This window comes from Alligator mississippiensis, chromosome 5 (assembly GCF_030867095.1).
Source record: "Alligator mississippiensis isolate rAllMis1 chromosome 5, rAllMis1, whole genome shotgun sequence".
NCBI lineage: Eukaryota > Metazoa > Chordata > Crocodylia > Alligatoridae > Alligator > Alligator mississippiensis.
In genome coordinates, this window is record NC_081828.1 from 164,253,659 (window position 1) to 164,271,856 (window position 18,198).

At 44.1% G+C, this 18,198-nt stretch overlaps 1 protein-coding gene and 1 non-coding gene across 12 annotated transcripts in view; both read left to right on the forward strand.

Moving 5' to 3' along the window:
- CRPPA (CDP-L-ribitol pyrophosphorylase A) overlaps positions 1 to 18,198 on the forward strand; it is a 222,658-nt gene that overhangs the window by 196,393 nt on the left and 8,067 nt on the right. The window contains exon 10 of one of the 11 annotated variants that reach the window (XM_019497802.2): positions 14,408 to 14,471. The exons of 9 other annotated variants lie outside the window; for them this stretch is intronic. In XM_019497802.2, the coding sequence (XP_019353347.1) occupies positions 14,408 to 14,425 (18 nt within the window). In that variant the 3' untranslated portion in view covers positions 14,426 to 14,471. Of the gene's footprint in view, positions 1 to 8,835; positions 11,351 to 14,407; positions 14,472 to 18,198 lie in introns of those variants that run through there. One more of the 11 variants, XM_019497804.2, reaches the window with a different exon arrangement.
- LOC132251003 (U4 spliceosomal RNA) lies at positions 8,745 to 8,887 on the forward strand. Its single transcript, XR_009462814.1, has one exon. It is a non-coding gene; the product is annotated as a U4 spliceosomal RNA (small nuclear RNA).

The window sequence follows — 18,198 nt, forward strand, 5'->3', positions numbered from 1 at the left end:
AATGTGTATTATTGACACAAATAACGTACTATATGGTAACACCTCAGTATTCAAAATTATATATCAAATGTAGTAACATTGTAGAAGTCCATTATGGCTCCCTCACAGCTATACCACTAGAAGGAGCTGGTTTAAATAGCAATTTTGCATTTTCCTTGAAAAACACATAATTAAATGATTTTTCATGAAAAATGTGATTTGCAACAAAATGCCATGATATGGCCACTTGCTAGGGAGCTCCCCAGCAAGCAGCCATATCATGGCATTTTGTTGCGACAATATGGCTCATGCAGGCTGGGGAATGCTTTCTCCATGCAGGAAAACTGTGGTGCAGGAGCTTGGGTGCAGGGGGAGAGAACATATGTGTGGAGGAGAAACAACCCCTCCCCTATACGGTGCCAGAGCCATTTGCCAAGGCAGCTCCCATGACCCAGTTTTTCCACCTGGCGGAGCAAACAGCTCCTCCTTTTCCCTACCCATCTCCAAGCTCTCTCTTCTCCCTATCCCTTTTGCAACCCTTTCCCCCTCCCTTAGACTGCTAGGATTTTTCTGCTGGCAAGGGAATGCTTTCCCCAGCCTCCAGCAGCCATCAGCAAACAGAAGCAATCAGGAGGCATGGGAGGAGGTACCACAATCTGGGTGCAAAAATGGCAGCCCCCCCACCATGATTGGGCCATGATATTAATGAACTGGGCCTGTAATTTAAACCAGGCCCTAGCCATTAGCAACTAAACCCATTTAAAAGGATTGATTCTTTATACTGAATTGACCGTGGCACTCCCCATTTGCAAAATATGGATTACACAAATAACGCTTATTCCCAGCCTTAAAAACAAAGGTTATTTTACAAAACTCTTTAGAATTCTTAGCCTCCAACAGAGTTCTAGTGAGGTAGAATGGAGATAATGATGATTTAGTGTGGCAGGAATTTTCCTTTACTACCTTGCTTTTCTAAATAGGTGAGCTACCAAAAATGGTGTTTTCTTTCTGGTAGTTGCTTTGCTTTTTGTGCCTGAAAATATTTGAATTGGTGTTTATTTTAATTTTCATTAAAATATTGTGTATATTTTTCCTAATTGTAGTTCATGAGACATTTATGTAAACCTGAGATGGCATATAACCTAATTCGTATTTTTCTTATTTTTAAAGTAATTGCTTCAGTATTTGTATCTTAGACTTCTGGGACTGGACATAAAATGTCCTTAAAATAAATAGTTGTTGTTGTTTAGCAGGATGGAAAACGGAAGCTGTTTGATCATTTTCACTGTATTGGGATTTTTTAGTTGGGAGCTCAAGTAATTTTAAAGACTGCCAGCTTGGAAAATGTTATAAAATAACTGGAAATCCTGCACAGTCAGATTGGCTAGTAATATTGGTGATATGTTGAATAAGCACTGCCAATAAGAACCACTTCACTTGCTGTTTGAAGGGCCTGATTCTACTTATTAAAAAAAATCTAAATCTGTAAAAATTTTGGTTCTGTTCTTTTAGGGAAACAAGTTCTAAAACTTTCCCAGTTACAAGGGAGATACCAGATGTGTTGTTGCTGGGAAGATGGTTACCAGATTGTTAAAGAGACAGAGAAAGAATGAGGCTTCCATTTCTTGAAAACACCAGAACCTGGAAAGAGTGGAAGAAAACAGTTATTTTTAAAATACAAATTAAATTTATGCATCAAGCTTCTATAAAAAATGCCCTGCACTTTCTGAGACGGCAGTTATAAATAGCAACATAAGAGGAGAGAAATGAGTGATATATAGGCAAGAAGGAAAATGTAGTTTTTCTTACAGAGTTTGTGGTGAGATTGAGAATCAAGGCAGAAAAATAGTGTAATCTCTTGCATAAGTAATACCAGATTGTATGGAAGGGCATGTTATATGGAAATCAAGGAAGATGGTGAATGTTTGGAACCTGGTGAATGTTTGGATCCTGAAGGGAATAGGGAGCTACACCAATAACATTGTTCTTGTAGGTTAAGTGCAGACATTTGCAGGAATTAGTGAATGTCTGCACCAGATCTAAATTAGTTCGCTGCAGTATGGACCTTACACTTAGACCCGGTCTCAGTGATCAGAAATCAGTCTAAACTGGTAACTGTACATTAGTTCTGTGCACATAGATCAGTCTAAAAATGGAGAACCCCCAGTCTAAGATAGACCTGGATTGATGTACACTCAAACGTAATTGATCTAGATTAGACTGGTTCATCAAACTTCAGTATAGTGACCTGTGCAATCCTGGGGCTAGGAGAACTCAGCTGCTGGCCCCCGTCCCAGAGCTGTGCTTTTTCCAACCTGGCCTCCTGGCACTGGGCTGTTGCCAGCCTCCCTTCCCGCCCCCCCTCCCTCCCCCAATCCTAAAAGCAGCTTCTAGTGTCACTGGTTTCATCAGCATTCGGATGCTGGGAGCAAGTAAGTATTGGTGTGGGGAGGGGCAGGAGGGATGGAGTGCGGGTGGCTAAAAAGAGCCCTAGAGAGGGCTAGGTGAGAGATGATATACTAAAACAAATAGTCTGAGAGCTTTGTACAGGTCTGAATGAATTCAAATTGGCAGGGCCTGATATACTCCATCTCAGCATACTGAAGGAACTGGCAGAGGAGATCTCAGAGCCTGTGGCAATAAGACTTACAAAGTTGTGGGAGGCAGGTGAGGTACCAGAGACTACAAAAGGGCCAACATAGTACCTCTCTTTAAAAAAAGGCAGAAAAGAAGACCCGGGAAAAGACTGGTTAGCCTAACTTCAGTACCCAGGAAATTACTGGAGCATATCATAAGGAAGTCCATTTGGAAGCATCTGGAGGACAACCAGCCAGCAAGGATTTAGTAAGAACACATCATGCCAAACAAACGTGATATCCTCTGACAAAGTAACTGCTTGGGTAGTGTGGAGGTATCTAAGGTGGGAGGTATGTCGGGTGCTGTACCATCCGTCCGGCGCGGGGCCCCTCCCCTCAACTTTCCTGCCATTACTTGCTGTTATTAAGTGAAAGGAGGGGTTCAGTGGAGATCCTTTTCCTGGGGGACCCTGGGGACGGTAGTACTCACAGTCTTGATGTGATGTTCCACGGGGCTCTGCCCTCCTACACCCCATCCACACTCCAACAGACAGGGTAGCCTGCATTGTTCTGCTGTGCCCTGTAGACCCCTTTCTCCAGGGGACGAGCATCGGTGTGGGCACTGGTGCGCTAGCTTGGCTGTTACAGCAAGTAGTGCTTTCGTCGTGGGTGCTGACAAGCGAGGCTTTCAGTGGCAGGTGTCTTCCTTGCCGCCTCTGGGTGAGACACCTCCAATGATCAGCTGTAATGTATGCAGCTGGACAAAAGGGAAAGGGGTGGGGAGTGGACTGGCTTCTCCCTCCATGCCTTGCCCAGGAGCTCCGTTCTCCTCCCTTGCTCTAGATGTCGGCACTGAGCCGGCTGCAACCCTTCTGTTTGGCACAGGAGCCTCACCACACCTGGCATGCTCCAAGCTGGCATTCTCCCTCTATCCCCCCTTTCTGGGTTCTGGTGGGGCTTTTAAATCTTCCTGCAGTGGATGCTCCAGCCACCGCGATTGGCTCTGCTTTTCCCCACCCCAGGAACAGGTGATTAAACAGCCGGCATAACGCCGGCTCACACAGCCGCAGCTGCGGCTCCTGCTCCGGCTCCAGCTGTGCTCCCAGAGGTAAGTTTCCCCGGTGGGGGGGGGCCTGTGGGGTCTGCCCCATCCCCTTCAAAAGCCTGTGGGGGCTTCTCGCCGCCACAGGTAGATTAAATGAATGGTGTGGATATCAAGTGTACTACTGGACTTCAGTAAGGCTTTTGACAAAATTCCATGTGATCTTGTAAACAATTGAAGAAATGTAAATTAAGCAAAACTACTATAAGGTGCATAGACAACTGGCTCAATTGCTGCAGGCAAAAGCTAATTTTAAGTGGTCTGTGTCAGAATGGTAGGAAGTTTTGAGTGAAATTCCACAAAGGTATGTCTTTGGCCCAGTACTGTTCAACATGCTTATTAACGACTTGGATGCCGGAATTTAGAGCTTCTTGAGCAAGTTTGCAGATGGAACAAAAACGGGAAAGATCACAAACACATTGGAAGACAGGAGGGCAATTCAGGATGATTTTGACAGATTGGAAAATTGGGCTTGAGCTAACAGGATGAAGTTTAGTGCTGAGAAATGCAAGGTGCTACATCTCAGGAAGGAAAAAAACCCCACAAAATGTCTGGCTGGACATTTGGCTGGATGGCAGTAAAACAGACAATGATCTGGGAGCCTTGATAGATCACCACAGTGTTCAATATGCATCTGCAGTGTGATGCAGCTGCACAAAAGGCAACTGTCGTTTTGGGCTGCATCAACAGGAGCATCAGGTGCAAGGCACAGGAGGTAGTAGTGCCTTCTTACTCAGCACTGGTTAGGTCTGATCTAGAATTCCATATGCTGTTTTGGGCTCCACATTTCAAAAAGGACATGGATGACAAAGGCCCTATAGGCAGCCTAGCCTGAACTAATTGCTTAATTGGAGGTCACACCTGCCTGGAGCTTTAAATGTCAACCCTAATCCAGCTAATAACTTCAGCTGGCCACTGTCTGGGCCTTCTGAGTGGCTGGTGGGAGAGCAGTTTCTCTATTTATTTTTAGCTGTGGCAACAGACTCAAGACCAGTCAACATTTCTGTCTAAGGTCTGGTTTGGTAAGCCTGTTCCTGTGCTCCCTGGCTTTCTTGATTCCTGACTCCGCTTGGCTCTGTTCTTGGATTGTGGAATTCCCCTTTGACTCAACCTATTTTCTAGACTACACCCCTGGTTCCTGCCTTCCCCTAGTGGCTAGACCACTAGACAAGACCTGGTCCATTAAAAAGGAGAAGTTAGTGTCAAGAGGCAGGCAACAAAAATCATATGAGAAGAGGTGGAGCAAAATAGGCATGTTCAGCTTGTAAAAAAGGTCTTCCTTCCATCTTTAAATACCCAATGGGTTAACATAACAAAAAGAGAAAACACTTTTCTCTTGCTGCAGAGATGGGAGAATGTGGACCAATGGCTTGATGCAGCAACAAAGTAGGTTTAGAGCATGGGCAACTGGTGCCTTCTGAATCTGGCGGGGCACCAGATTGCCAACAGGGGAGTGGGGGGTTCCCCAGTGGCCGATCGCCAAGCGAGCAGCAAAACCGGAAGTGCACGTCTGGTGGCACTTCCAGTTTTGCAGCTGGCACTTCTAGGGGGTGCACAGCTGATCTCAGGAGGTGCGCATGCACCCCATACACATCACCAATGGTTTAGAGTGGATATCAGGAAAATCTGCTTCACTGTTAAAATAGTGAGACTGGAATAGACTGCCTAGAGAAGCTGTGGAATCTCCATGATTGAAGATGTTCAATAAGAGGTTGGACAAATCATTGGTTGGGGACGCTCTAGGAGTACTATGGGTAGTTCCCATGCTTTTGGGCTCTGCTGGTTGCCACATGGGGCCAGAAAGAAATTGTTTTTCCCCTCCTGCTGCTACCCATATCAGAGGGGACTGGTTTTTGCCTTCCTCAGAAGCATTGGGTGCAGCCAAGGTAGGGGATTTAAATATACTCGTGCAAAGACCAATTCAGGTTTTCCTAGTAGTTTCCTTTAGTAGAAATTCAAATGAGAAAATGTTTTAGATGCTCTTGGTGCAACTGAAACCCAGAGATTCCTGGCTAAAGGTCTTGCCTCTCTGCTCACGGTCAGACTGATCATCATATTTGGGGTTAGGAAGAAATTTTACCCCATGGTCAGACTGATATGGACTATGGGGATTTTTGCCTTCTTCTGTAATGGGGAGCAGGACGCTCTTCCTTAGGTCTCTTGAGCATATTTTAACAATTTGCACAGCAGCATGATATTGGCTGTCATGGTCCCCCTGCTTTACCTATGACAGGTTAGGATGTTATGTCTTGTGGCTGTGTCAGGGTGAACAACATAGTTTTGCTAGGAGGTTAGACAGTGGAGTTTGGATGGGAATGGTATAGTATGGTTTGGATAGGAATAATTCTGCCTCAGGTATGGGGTTGGATTAGGTGATCTCTGGAGGTTCCTTTCCAGCCCTACTTTTCTATGATTCTATGACATAAGCATATAAGCCAGGGATGGGCAATTGTTTCATCTGGAAGGCCACTTAATGAGTTTTGGTGAGCTGTTGAGGGCTGCAAGGGTAGCCCCCTCTCCCCCCTTAACTGGTGCCATGCCCCCAGTCACCATCTTGGGACCCAAAGTCCAGCCCCTACCCCTGAACTTTGCCACCAAAGGTCCCTGTTCTAGACCTGGAAGTACTACTTTGGGGGGGGGGGGCGGGGATCTTGAACTGGAAAAAATAGATATACCAGAAAAATCAAACATCTAATATAACTTATGTTAATGTTATTTTAAAAATATTTTGTCTTGATTAATGTGTGTTTGCATAGCATGACTAAAGACAATGGCATAATAGCTCAAAATACAGTCTTACTCATGTATATTGTATTTGAAGGGTAAAGAGGTGCATGTGGGGAGGTGTGGTTGGGAAGTGGGTATGTGTGTGTAGTATTGGGGGGTATGGGGTGTGGGGAAGGGTGGGGGATGGGTGTGGAGGGATGTGAGGGGTATGTGGTTGGGGTATGTGGGAGGGTGTGGGTGTGTAGGTGGGTATTGGGGAGTGGGAGTATGTCTGGGGGCTATGGGAGGGTGTGGGTGTGTTTGAATGTATGGTGTGAGGGGGTGGATCCTCGGAGTCCCTGGAGCGTGCAAGTCCCTGGAGCTGCATGTGGTGGCAGCGATCAGGGCCAGCCCCACCCGGCCCATAGCACTTCTTTCTCCCACCGCAGTCCCTGGCCACAGGTGTTGGCAGTGTGTGGGGACAGTCCAACCCAACCCCATAGCGCACAGCTCCTGCGCTCCTTCATTGTGTGAGGCCACCCAGCTTGGCCCCATAGCATATGGCCCTCTTCACTCCTGGCCCCCTTTCCTCCAGTGGGAGGCCCTGGCCCCAGCCCAGTGGGGTCCTTACCTGAAGGTCCACGCTCACAGGCAGGGAGGCTGAAAGCAGCCACAGGCAGCCAGGCACAAGCTTTGCCCGGCAGAGGCTTCTTGTCTCTACTGCTCCATGGCTCAGGTCTGGGGCAGGTCAGGCCAGGTTGGCATGGGAGTTGGTTGCTTAGCAACAAAATCTGCACCTCCTGTATGGAGGCGCTGGCTTGCAGAGGGGCAGGGCTTACTGATGGCTTACGGAGGGGACCCACAGGCCAAATAGAATTGCTTGGTGGGCCATATTTGGCCTCCCCTGACATAAGCTACAGGCAGTCCTCAACTTAGGACAGTTCGAGTTCCAACGAACCGCAGTTACAATGTTTGTAAATTGACACCTGAGTTTCAAAGTTCTGACATGGGTTCCAACTTTACAACCCTGAATGCTGGATGCAGGTCTGTCAGTGGAGGCGAGGGAGAAGGAAAGGGTCGTGTGGGGGGGCAGATCAGGGCCCCTGTGGAGGAGGGGCTGGGGCTAGAACAAGTGGGGGGGGGAAACACTGCCCAGCTGGGGCTGTGCCAGGCTCTGGGAGTGGGGACTATGAGTGGCGGAAGAAGCTGCAGCTTGTCCGGCTGCTACCCTGGCTGGCCCCATTGTGGCAAAGCAGGCAGTGACAGGGCTGCAGTGGATGACCGTGGGATAAGCCTGGTTACTTTATACATTTTATCTTATATTTTCAATTTTAGAGCATATGTTTATAAACATACAAGAATATTGTCTTACTGTGTTTGGATGGATGTTGCCTGGCCCAAAGAAATCAACTGTTCATCTTGGTAAAATCTAAATTTTATGTAGAAGAATATATATGACATCCAGTCTAACATAGCCTAGAGAAGATATTAAACTAAGGGTATCTTTCTTCTTAAGTATCATAAAATGCATAATACCCAAGAGTGAGATGTATGCCATTTAAGCTTCAGTGTTTCAAATATACTGTTTGTAATTACTTGCTTTGCAAATAGTTTTGGTATCTTATTTATCATATATTTATTTGTTTGCACGATGTCCATGATGCTGCTCCATATCTGTCATGTGATATATGGGCCCCTGGCACATGCAGTTCATTTAAAGGCACAATTGGATCTCATCCTAACAGTCGCACCTCTTGACATGTCACACCTGCATGGTAGAAAGCAAAATTTTGGGATCAGGGATCAGATCCCAGTTGCACCATTACATTTTGTCAGTGCAAGGGGAGGCTGGAATCATAATCTCAGTTTCCCCCTGCACTGGAAAGTTGGGCCAGGACTGACAGTTGGCTCTAGCCTGGACAGCTCCAGGTCTGGTTCCAGATCTAGGGCTGTCATGGCTGGGGCTGACAATCAGCTGATTGTCAAAACCCCATGCCCAGCAGCTCTCATCAAGCTTTTGGGCATGGGAAATCAGACATTCCCAGCTGGAAGACCCAAAGAGCATCCCCCGCTGACCCTTAAACTCTGGCAGAAGTCTCTTATCCACCATACTTTGTAGTCTGGCCAGAGCCGCCCACAGCAGGGAAAGACCCCCCCTCCCCACCCTTCCCCTATCCCTCTCCCCACCAGCAACTTTGGGCCAGGGCTTACAATCAGCTGATTGTCAATCTAACACAATCCCTAAATCCTCAGTTCTGAAAAGATGGCTTTCATTTCATGATAGAATTCATTATCAACAGTCTTGTTACTTTCTCCAATGTTTCTAGAGTTAAGAGTGCATTGAAGTTTTGTCTTGTTCACAAGAGTTTGGAAATGTTACGAACTTAGAAAGCAGTGGCAGTATTGTAGCCAATGAGGTTAATCTGAGGCGCGATTATTGCTGATTGCTAATTGAAAACTATTCTTTTTCAGGGTTGCCACTAAAACCATGATTATGAGATAAGTAAAAGAGAACACCTTACTTACCTATGACTTAAGTAGCTACATCCATGGCTGTCATTCATATTAGGGCATGTCTACATTACAGCTACTCCTGTGATTTAAAACTTGACATATCCAGTGGCTTTAATGATCACCTCATGACTCTGCCTTCAACTGACCAACAGTTCATTTGCTACTGTCATTAGTGCAACATTCAATGCTGAAGAATAGAACAAACAGTTTTATACTGAGCTTGATGAAATCCTGACTATCACCCTAAAAGAGGATAAGATCCTCCTTTGAGATTTCAATGTGAGAGTTGGCCAGGACTTTAACACTTCAAGGGGCACCACTGGGAAGGAAGGAGTGGGCAAGGCCAATTCCAACAGCATCCTCTTACACAATAAACGTGGAGAGTATGCCCATGTCATTACTAACGTGACCTTCTGACTGTAACAGGTACAAAACAACATGGCAACACCCCCACTCAAAACAGTGGCATCTCCTCAACTATGTCATCGTAAGAGCACGTGATATAAAAGGCTATCATATCATGCATGTTAAGACAGAAGCTGATGACTGCCGGACCAATCATCACTTTGTGAGATCAGTCATGCCCCATTAGTGTTTTCTTGAAACATCAAAAGCAATTCCAATCAGTCTGAAGGCAGTACAACATCAAATGCTTTTGGACCCCTAGACACCAAGTCCTCCAAACATATCTCGGCAAGAAACTTGCCATTCTTGGGATTGAAAGTGATAATACTTGTATTGAGGAAGATTGGCAAACTCTAAAGGAGACTATCCATGAGGTTTGCTTGGAATCAATTTGCTTTATCAGTCAATGCCATCAGGGCTGGTTTGACAAAAATAACACTGAGATCAAAGACCTTCTCGATTGGAAGAGAAAAGCTTTCTGTGGCTGGCAAAACCATCCTATGTCCAGTCACAAGCTGGGAACTCTTCAGTGGCTTAATGCTGAAGACCAGAAGAAGACCTGAGAAATCAAAAACAAATAGTGGGAAGAGAAAGTGAAAGAAAATCCAACAATTTATTGGCAATAATGACATGTGGAGCTTCTTCAGTGCAATCAGGGCTGTGTATGGACTAAGCTCTTGCAGACTTACCCCACTTAGAACTAAACATGGCAATACACTCCTTAAAGATGAATCTTTCCAACACCGCTAGGAGAAGCACTACCAAAAGCTCCGGAACTGAGAATTGACAGTGACTGATGAAACAATTGAATTCTTCCTGCAGCATCCAGTAAGGGAAGCATTTGCCAGTCTACCAACCTCTGAAGAAGTCCACCAAGTAATATGACAGATAAAGAACAACAAAGCATCTGGCCCTGATGGCATACCAACTGAGGTCTTCATATTTTGTGGGGAAACTGACCAACAAGCTCCACACGCTTTCTCAAAATCTGGAACACTGAGAAAAATCTGGAACACTGAGAGGAATGCCAATCTTGTCACCATTTTTGAAAAGAGAAGTAATTCTGACTGTGGAAGTTATTGAGGTATTGCCCTCCTCTGTATCGCGGGGAAGATCCTTGATCGAATCCTGCTGAAGTAACTGCTCCCTCTTGCTGAGGAAATCTTTCCCAAGTCTCAGTGCAGCCCCAGACCATTTACTCTGCTGAAACACATGTGTAGATGGTGACAGAGGCTGACTGGGGCATGAAGGTTCTAAGGTGCCACCTAGCCCTGCATTTTAGCACCCCCATGCCTTAGGCAGGCTGTCCACCACCCGATGCCACTGTCCAGAGCTTGGAGCTGACCCCTGGGAGCCTCTGCCAGCCCAGGACTGCTCCACCCTGGCTCAAAGTGCTACAGTCCTGGGCGCATGTGCAGATGCTGTGCCCCGGAGCAGCTGACTCCCATGCAAACTGCACCGGAGGTCATCATGTCACATTAATTGCATGTGTAGATGCACCCACTGGTGCTATTTAACATACCATACTGGTGCTATTGCGCTAAAAATTTGGAAAGTATAACAGAGAGAATTTCTGGTCTAGCACAGGAGTCAGCAGCTCACAGGCTGCAGGCTAGATTCATCCCAGAAAGAGACTGTACCTGGCCTGCAAAGTCAGGACAACAGGAACACTCGAGCGTGGGACAAATCAGAGGCCGGTGACAGAAGTGGCAAGGTTGCAGGCTTGCCTTAGACTAAGTTCCATTAATTTGGCCTGCCCATGCTAAAAGATTAGTGTGACCCCTTGTCTAACATGTGCATGTGTTTTTGGCTTTCATAGATTCTTATGATATGATATTATTCTCCCTCGGAGACATTTTTCATTTTGTTTTTTTAATATACTGTATAGCATTTCCTATAAAACATTTCAAACAAATTATCTGTAATCACAGGGAATGTTTGCAAGCTATTAATTATGGCAGCCTTATGGTAGTATTTCAAATTATTCACAGTCTGTAGGAATTGTGTTTAATGAAGATTTTAATGACTTATCAGAAATAATTTAAATGAATAAAAGTTTTGTAAGCCAGCTCTTCTTTTCTAATTCTTGGGAGCAGGGGAGTCTAGTAGAACATTTAGATTATTTTGCATGAATTTAGTACACACAGGAAACCAGAGAAGTGTACTTTGGACTGAAGGAATGGAAAGAAATAGTCACATTTCCTTTGCCCTGTTTTTCAGTGTCCCAAAGGAGACTCTAGTGCATCGCTCACTCTCCACTAAGACCTTTCCATTTTGTTACAATAACAGTAATTAAATATTGCTCAGACTTTCTACACAGAACATATACCATATAAATCACAAAACAAGTATCTGTCACATTGCATTATAAAACAGACTTTGTTTATTTATATGCCAAATTCAATTGTCCATGACAACTAAAGAATTTGTTGCAACCTGATCATATGTTAGCTATTCACAATGGTTAAACTTTCCTTGAAACAGATAACAGAACAACCCACATTTTCAGTGGTTGTGTGAACACAGAAGAGAAATATCCAATTCTGATATATTAAAACCTGCTGTAAAGCAGATTTTCCCTCTTAAAATGAATATACATTGAAGAAATTTACTTCTTTAGGTATCTTCCAGCATGAAGTGGCTCGTGGTTGTAGACAGGGTTGTGAGCCAAGCAGGCTGGTGCTCTTTGGAGGTACGGGGAATATTCTCAGGTGCCTAGCTGGCATATCTTTGTTCATATGCTTCACAGTTATACTGTTTATCAGGAGGTCTGAAAAAGATTTTCCCTGGGTGAGAGTTTGGTAGGAATCTTGGGGTTTTTCACCTTCCTCTAGAGTCTGGTATGGTCCTCCTACTAGCATCATTGAGGCATTTTTCACCTCGTTTGTTCTTTGCTATTGCAGATCGATGGTGCTTTGGCCTCTCCATTGCAGATATTTATTTTTTGAAGACAGAGCTTTGACCAGAAACTAAAGTAATTGCACTTGATATAATGCATTCAGGTCAGGCTAAGTGAACTAATGGTTCCTTCTGGTTATAATATCTATGCACCCCAAGGAATCCAAAGGTGCTACAGTAGATGCCACAGGAACAGTGCTTTTTAAGAAGTATGAGTTCACATATGTATCTTTTTATTCCTTTTACATTAGTATTCTGTTATTATGGTAGTGAGAAGCATCCTCCAATATGTGTGTTTCCTCTGTCTTGGTAGCAGGAATAATTGTTTAGGAAAAGCTAAAAGATCATGAATATAAAATTGAATTGTCCATTAGAAAATATATATGGGGTAGCTTGGCAGTTGCCTACAGCAGTTTCCAGATATAATTTAAGAAGTATGGAAATTGGTATCATTGTGTGCATTGGAAAATATGTAGGAAGAAAAAATACTTCTGTGTCCAGAATTGCCTTAGGTTAGTTAGCAGGAAATGGTAAGTTAATCTATTAGGCTATCAAAACACAGGTTTGCTCACCTTTTGTAAAAAATATTTGAGAAACATGTTAGCACTGCACTCATTACTCCCGAATTCTTTTTCTCTGATAATCTTGCCTTCCCACCCATTGCATGCATGCACGTGCACTCACCCACACACCTGCATGGAGGGACACATGCATTTACCTCTGTTCCCATATTATCCTTAACACTGAGCACTGGTGCACTTTACACTTGGGTTTCTCTATGCAAGGAAAGAAAGTGCCTTTTACTGTGCTAAGCAGCATTTTCTCTGCTTCTAGCAAGTACATTTGCACATGAGCCATACTAAAGTTATTCAGTCTTCTGCTGGTGCCAGTTGTACAGCAATAGCCTGCAAATGATTTGGATGACTGGGGTGTTATGTATTGTAGGAGGCCAGGAATGCCTTGCAGGTTTCTCTGAATATGGCGCATGTGTATGTGGTGGGTCTGCTAGGCATTCCCAGCCTCCTGGAAAAACCTAACACCCGAGTCATTCAAATCATTTACAGACTATTTAGTACAACAGGCAGCAAAAGATCCACCACATACACAATACACATACGCAGAATTTCAGCTATGTACTTCTCTGTGGGAGACCTGTATACAAATCCCCTGCGAGTTTGTCAGTGGTTATAGGCCAGATCCAAAGCCTGCTGAAGTCAGTGGAAAAAACTCCATTGACTTCAGTGAACTTTGGCATAGTTCCAGAGCTTAGAGATTTGACGTCCTGCTGAAATAACATTTACACCTCATGAGGAGAAGAAAACTAATCTCCTGTGCCCTAGGAATACTTCCTTTCTCTCAGCCTCTGTCTTGTCTGTTTTTCTCGTAAGAAACAATGCTTGACCCCAGAAAGCCTACAGTGTGTTTTACAGTGCCTGCCACAGAGACTCTGATCTGGGGATGTGGCTTGCATGTGCTACCATAATGCTTTTAGGAATATACTGCTCTTTTTAGGCAATTACAGTACCAAGAGACCACCCCAAAGAATCTTCAAATTTACTACGCACAAAATTTCTCCACCTTTAAAAGGCGACCACCGATAGTATTAGGCAATGGATTTTTGCTAGTACTTTTATATTAGTCTCATGCATGTGGCAGACTTGGCTTCCAATTCAGGCATAAGGTAACTTTATTTAACAGTTTTATAGTGGAGGGCTATCAGCAGATGTTTTGGGGATAACTGGTAGCACAGGCATTTTAGCCAGAAGTGTAACTTTGGAGGGTAGTACATATGGGCAATGAAAACACCCACGTCTACTGACTCCCAGTACCTGTGCCTAAACAACAAAGTCTGGGGATTATGAGAACATGTGTTATAGTGTTGTTGAAGGTTTTTTTGTCAAGAATCTTTTACTGATTATAGGAAATACCAGAACATTTTAATTTTTTTACAAGAAGTGTAGAAATATGGAAGCAACGGTAGGGAAATCATGCAAGCTGAGATCCAGAAAGGTCTTAGGCACTTGAATGGCGCCTTACTCAAGAGTGGTTCACCTAAATCCAAAAGTTAGGTCTTCAGAGTCTCCTAACCTTCCCTATAAGTTTTCAACTTCAAAGTTTGTGGAAAGTTCCTCTGTTCTGACTGCTCAGAAGTACGAAAGTCTTGATAGTGCTGAGCTACTTGGCTCACATTTGCTCCAAGGACTGTTCTGTATTTTTTATTGAACAGTTATTGGACATATGCTGAAATAGTCCTTGTGCAGTGTGTGGAAGTCAAGTCTTCGCCCATCCTGGTAAGTAATTTGCCTACTAAGCTAGAGAGATGTTTACTTGTATGCATACTTTTGTTTTCTGGCCCTACAGTCTTTTAAAATTTAGTGTAAAGTGAAACTACCTTCAACAAGAAGAAATGAGGATACCCCGTACTGGAGAATAGCCTATACACTCGTAGTTAGGTTCCTGTTCTGGGAGACCCAGGGGTGGGGAGAGGGGGAATGCAGGTGGGTGTTGAATCCTCCCCCTCACATGAAAGACTAGAACTCGGGTTTCCCACATCCTAGTTGTTTGCTCTAACTACTGAACTGTTTTATAAAGGGGGTATACAGCAATATTTCCTCCCCACTTTGAAAAAAAAGGATGACTTTTGAAGAAAAGGGTTTAGGTGTCTACATTCAGGAGAGGGTTCTGGGCTGTGGAGAGAGTTGTCTCCAAATAGCACTGAGTAAGATGCCTAAGCCCCAGATAAGTAAGATTTAAAATGCATTCTTACCCTTAACATTTCCTCTTGACTAGTTTAGGTCATTCCCTCTTTGCTGCATTGGCTGCTTGTGCTTCTCACTGTGTTGGCTGAGGTATCTAAGGGTGTTCATATACATACTCCAGGAGTGTGTGTGTGCGTGTGCGTGTGTGGGGGGGGTGCTTTAATTAGAGCGGCTCAAGAGCTGCTCTAATTAAAAAGCTCAGAGTGTGGCATCCCCGTGCTGAAAAATGGTGGCAGGGGTGCTTTAACTAAAAGTTGTTCAGTAAATGAGGTTTAGTTAAAACACCTTTGCTGCCATTTTTCAGAGATACAAGAGATACAGTGGGCACATGTACACACGCAAAAGCTGTGGGGTGGGTTTACTCTAGAGTAAATTACTCTAGAATAAGCTCACTTTGGGCCGGAGGGAGCTCTAGGCTCTCCTGGGTGCTAGCCCAGGGGCTGGCAGGGAGCACAGGTCCAGAAGACAGCTGTCTCCTGGTGGGGGCTGGGAGATTGCTTTCTGCCCCTGGGAGCTCCTGCTGCCAGGGTGGGCTCCACCACCAGATCCTGGGAAAGGACAATATCCACCTGCCCTTGCAGCAGGAGCTTGGAACTAGCCGCAGGGGAAGGGCAGGTCAGCCAGTTGGGCTTTAGCAGTGAGCCCCTGGCTGGGTGGGGATTCCAGTTTGGGATTCCCTGCTCAGCCGGGGGCCCACCGCTAGCTGCCCCACCAGCGGATTGGGGCAGGGGGCTGAGACCTGCCCTTCCCCTGCAGCTCTTTCCAGGCCATGCGCCTTGATCACCCAACTGGGGCATGGGACTTGGACCTGCCCCTGACTAGGACAGTTCTCAGCCAGCCCCGGGCTGCTCAGGGAAATCTGCATGTGCAGCCCAGAGCTAGCTGGGGACTGCCCGAAACAGAACCGTCCCCAGCCATGTCCAGGCTGCATGTTCAGACTTTCCTGCAGTGACAGAGTTGGGGATGGGAGCTCCCTGCTGCTGGCATAGGGGACATTGTCCCCACCGGAGCTTCAGTGGTGGAGCCCACTCTGGCAGCAGGCAGCTCCTGAGGGCAGGGAGTAATCTCCCACCCCCTGCTGCCTGGCTGACTGGGACCAACTTTGATGCTCCCGGTCTGCTCTCTACAAGTGTCATACTATGCAGAATTACTCAGCAGTTAATTTGCTACTTGCATTTGGGTCAGCACGTGTAGACAGTGATGCTTACTATGAGTAATTAGCTTTACTGTGCAGTCAAGTGTCTTGTGTAGATTCACCTAGTGTTTCTGCCATTAACTCCACAGCAGAGTTTCTGTATTCACTTTGCCTTCGTTTCTAAGTGGCTCAACAAAAGGGCACCAGTACCTCCTTCACATGGAATTAGTACTGAAGCTGTCTTAAATTGGTACAATCTCATCTCGGGATTAGAAGGTTATATCTTCCCTATCAACCTTAAAGCCAATGCTACTGCCACAGTTGCAGGATTTAAAAATACATATGTAAAACATATTTTAAAGAGTCTGTTTAATTAGAAAGTTGATTGTTAAGCAAACTGCAAAATAAGTTATGCTTTTCTTTCTTTGAATATAAAGGGTTGTGGGTTTACAAAGCAAAGACCACTTGTACAGGATTTTTTTAACTAGGGGTAATAGGCTTAGTTGTCAAGCAAGTGACCGTAGTTTAAATGTTCATAAATTATCCTTAAACTATCCGTAAATTAAGCTAGTTTAATATTAACGGTGACATATTTGTATATCGGAGAATATTCCAGTTGGAAAAACATATTAGAGAAACGAACATTTCAAAGAATTTAATAAATATTCAAATATCCTCCCAGATTTTTTTTACATAATATGCCATTGTGAGATATCACATTGTATATTCCAAATTCTATAACTCTGTTCTACATCTATTCACAGTCTGAGTCTGCAAATCAGAAAAATATTTATATCTAATATCTCTACAACATGCATATTGTGAATAGGAGCTAAAATCGTCATACGGTTATGCTATGTTCAATATTTTTATTATTTAATTACAGACGGAGTGGACATTTTATTTTTTAATCCAAATGCTGTTGTGTGGATTTATGGTTTGTGATATTGGCAATGCTTCTAAGTACTTTCTTTTCCAGTATACATAAATACAAAGCAGTAAAAGTTTTGTTCTGGGTATATAAATGTAGTTAATCATCTGTTTAAAGAAGAAAATCCTATTAGTAATAGCCAAGAAATGGGTTTTTACAAGAGATTATTTTAACTCAACTGGTTGACATGAATAGAATATGAATAAGAAAAGGTCTTTTTTAGGTGATACCACTTCAGGTGAATTGGGGAATGTTGAACATATTAATCCATAAAAGACACTGCTGCCTCTGAATCTGGCAGTTCAGTCTGTCTTTAAGGGTTTTGCTGACAGGTAAAATAACCAGTGTTAATCCATAAGCAGCAGAATGCTACAGGACATTTTCTTCTTTGATTTTACTAGACTGAGTGGGCAATAGTATAATTGTTGGGGGATGCATTCAGGATCTCTATTAATTGGTGTGTTCCCACATCCTGTTTTGTACCATGACTATAGTAAGCCGAAAAACTTCTCAAGCAACTAAACATGTGAAAACATGGCTTCACTTGATTATTTGGCTTCCTGCAACTAATAATGATATTTTTGCAAGATTTAGTACTATTCCATTGAATATAAAAGATATTTAATGACAGCATGGGGTGAGTTTAGGTGTCAGATAGTTTAGCTAGGCCCTGGCATCCTTACTGATGTCTCTCTGTATGCACTTCCAGTTTTATTCACCATTACTGCCAGAAATGACACTGCAGCAGCAGCAGAATGAGTGGTGTCAGGATACAATTGAGATTTTCAGCTATTCATTTAGGGCATTTTTACACATGCTCCGGGAATTTGGGGGAGGGAAAGGGGCACTTTAATTAATGCTCTTTGGGCTCCCAGAGCACCTCTCTGGTGGTGGGAGAGAGCAAGCAGCTCAAGCTATTTGTACTCTCCGGCTACAGAGATAATAGACATCCACTGCAAGAAAGCAGCAGAATCTATTACCAGCTTTTGTTGCACCACTAATTTTCCTTTCATGTGGTGCAACAAAGGGTATCAACATCTAGTTGCTTAGGATTTGTGTCACCATAAACATTTGTATAGCAGCACAAATGAGACATCAGATGAAATGTGTTTCCACCCTTACTGATATAAGAATTGGGTGGGCTCTAAAGTTTTTCAGGTTTTTGTAACTTAAATTTTGCAGTCTGTGTTAAT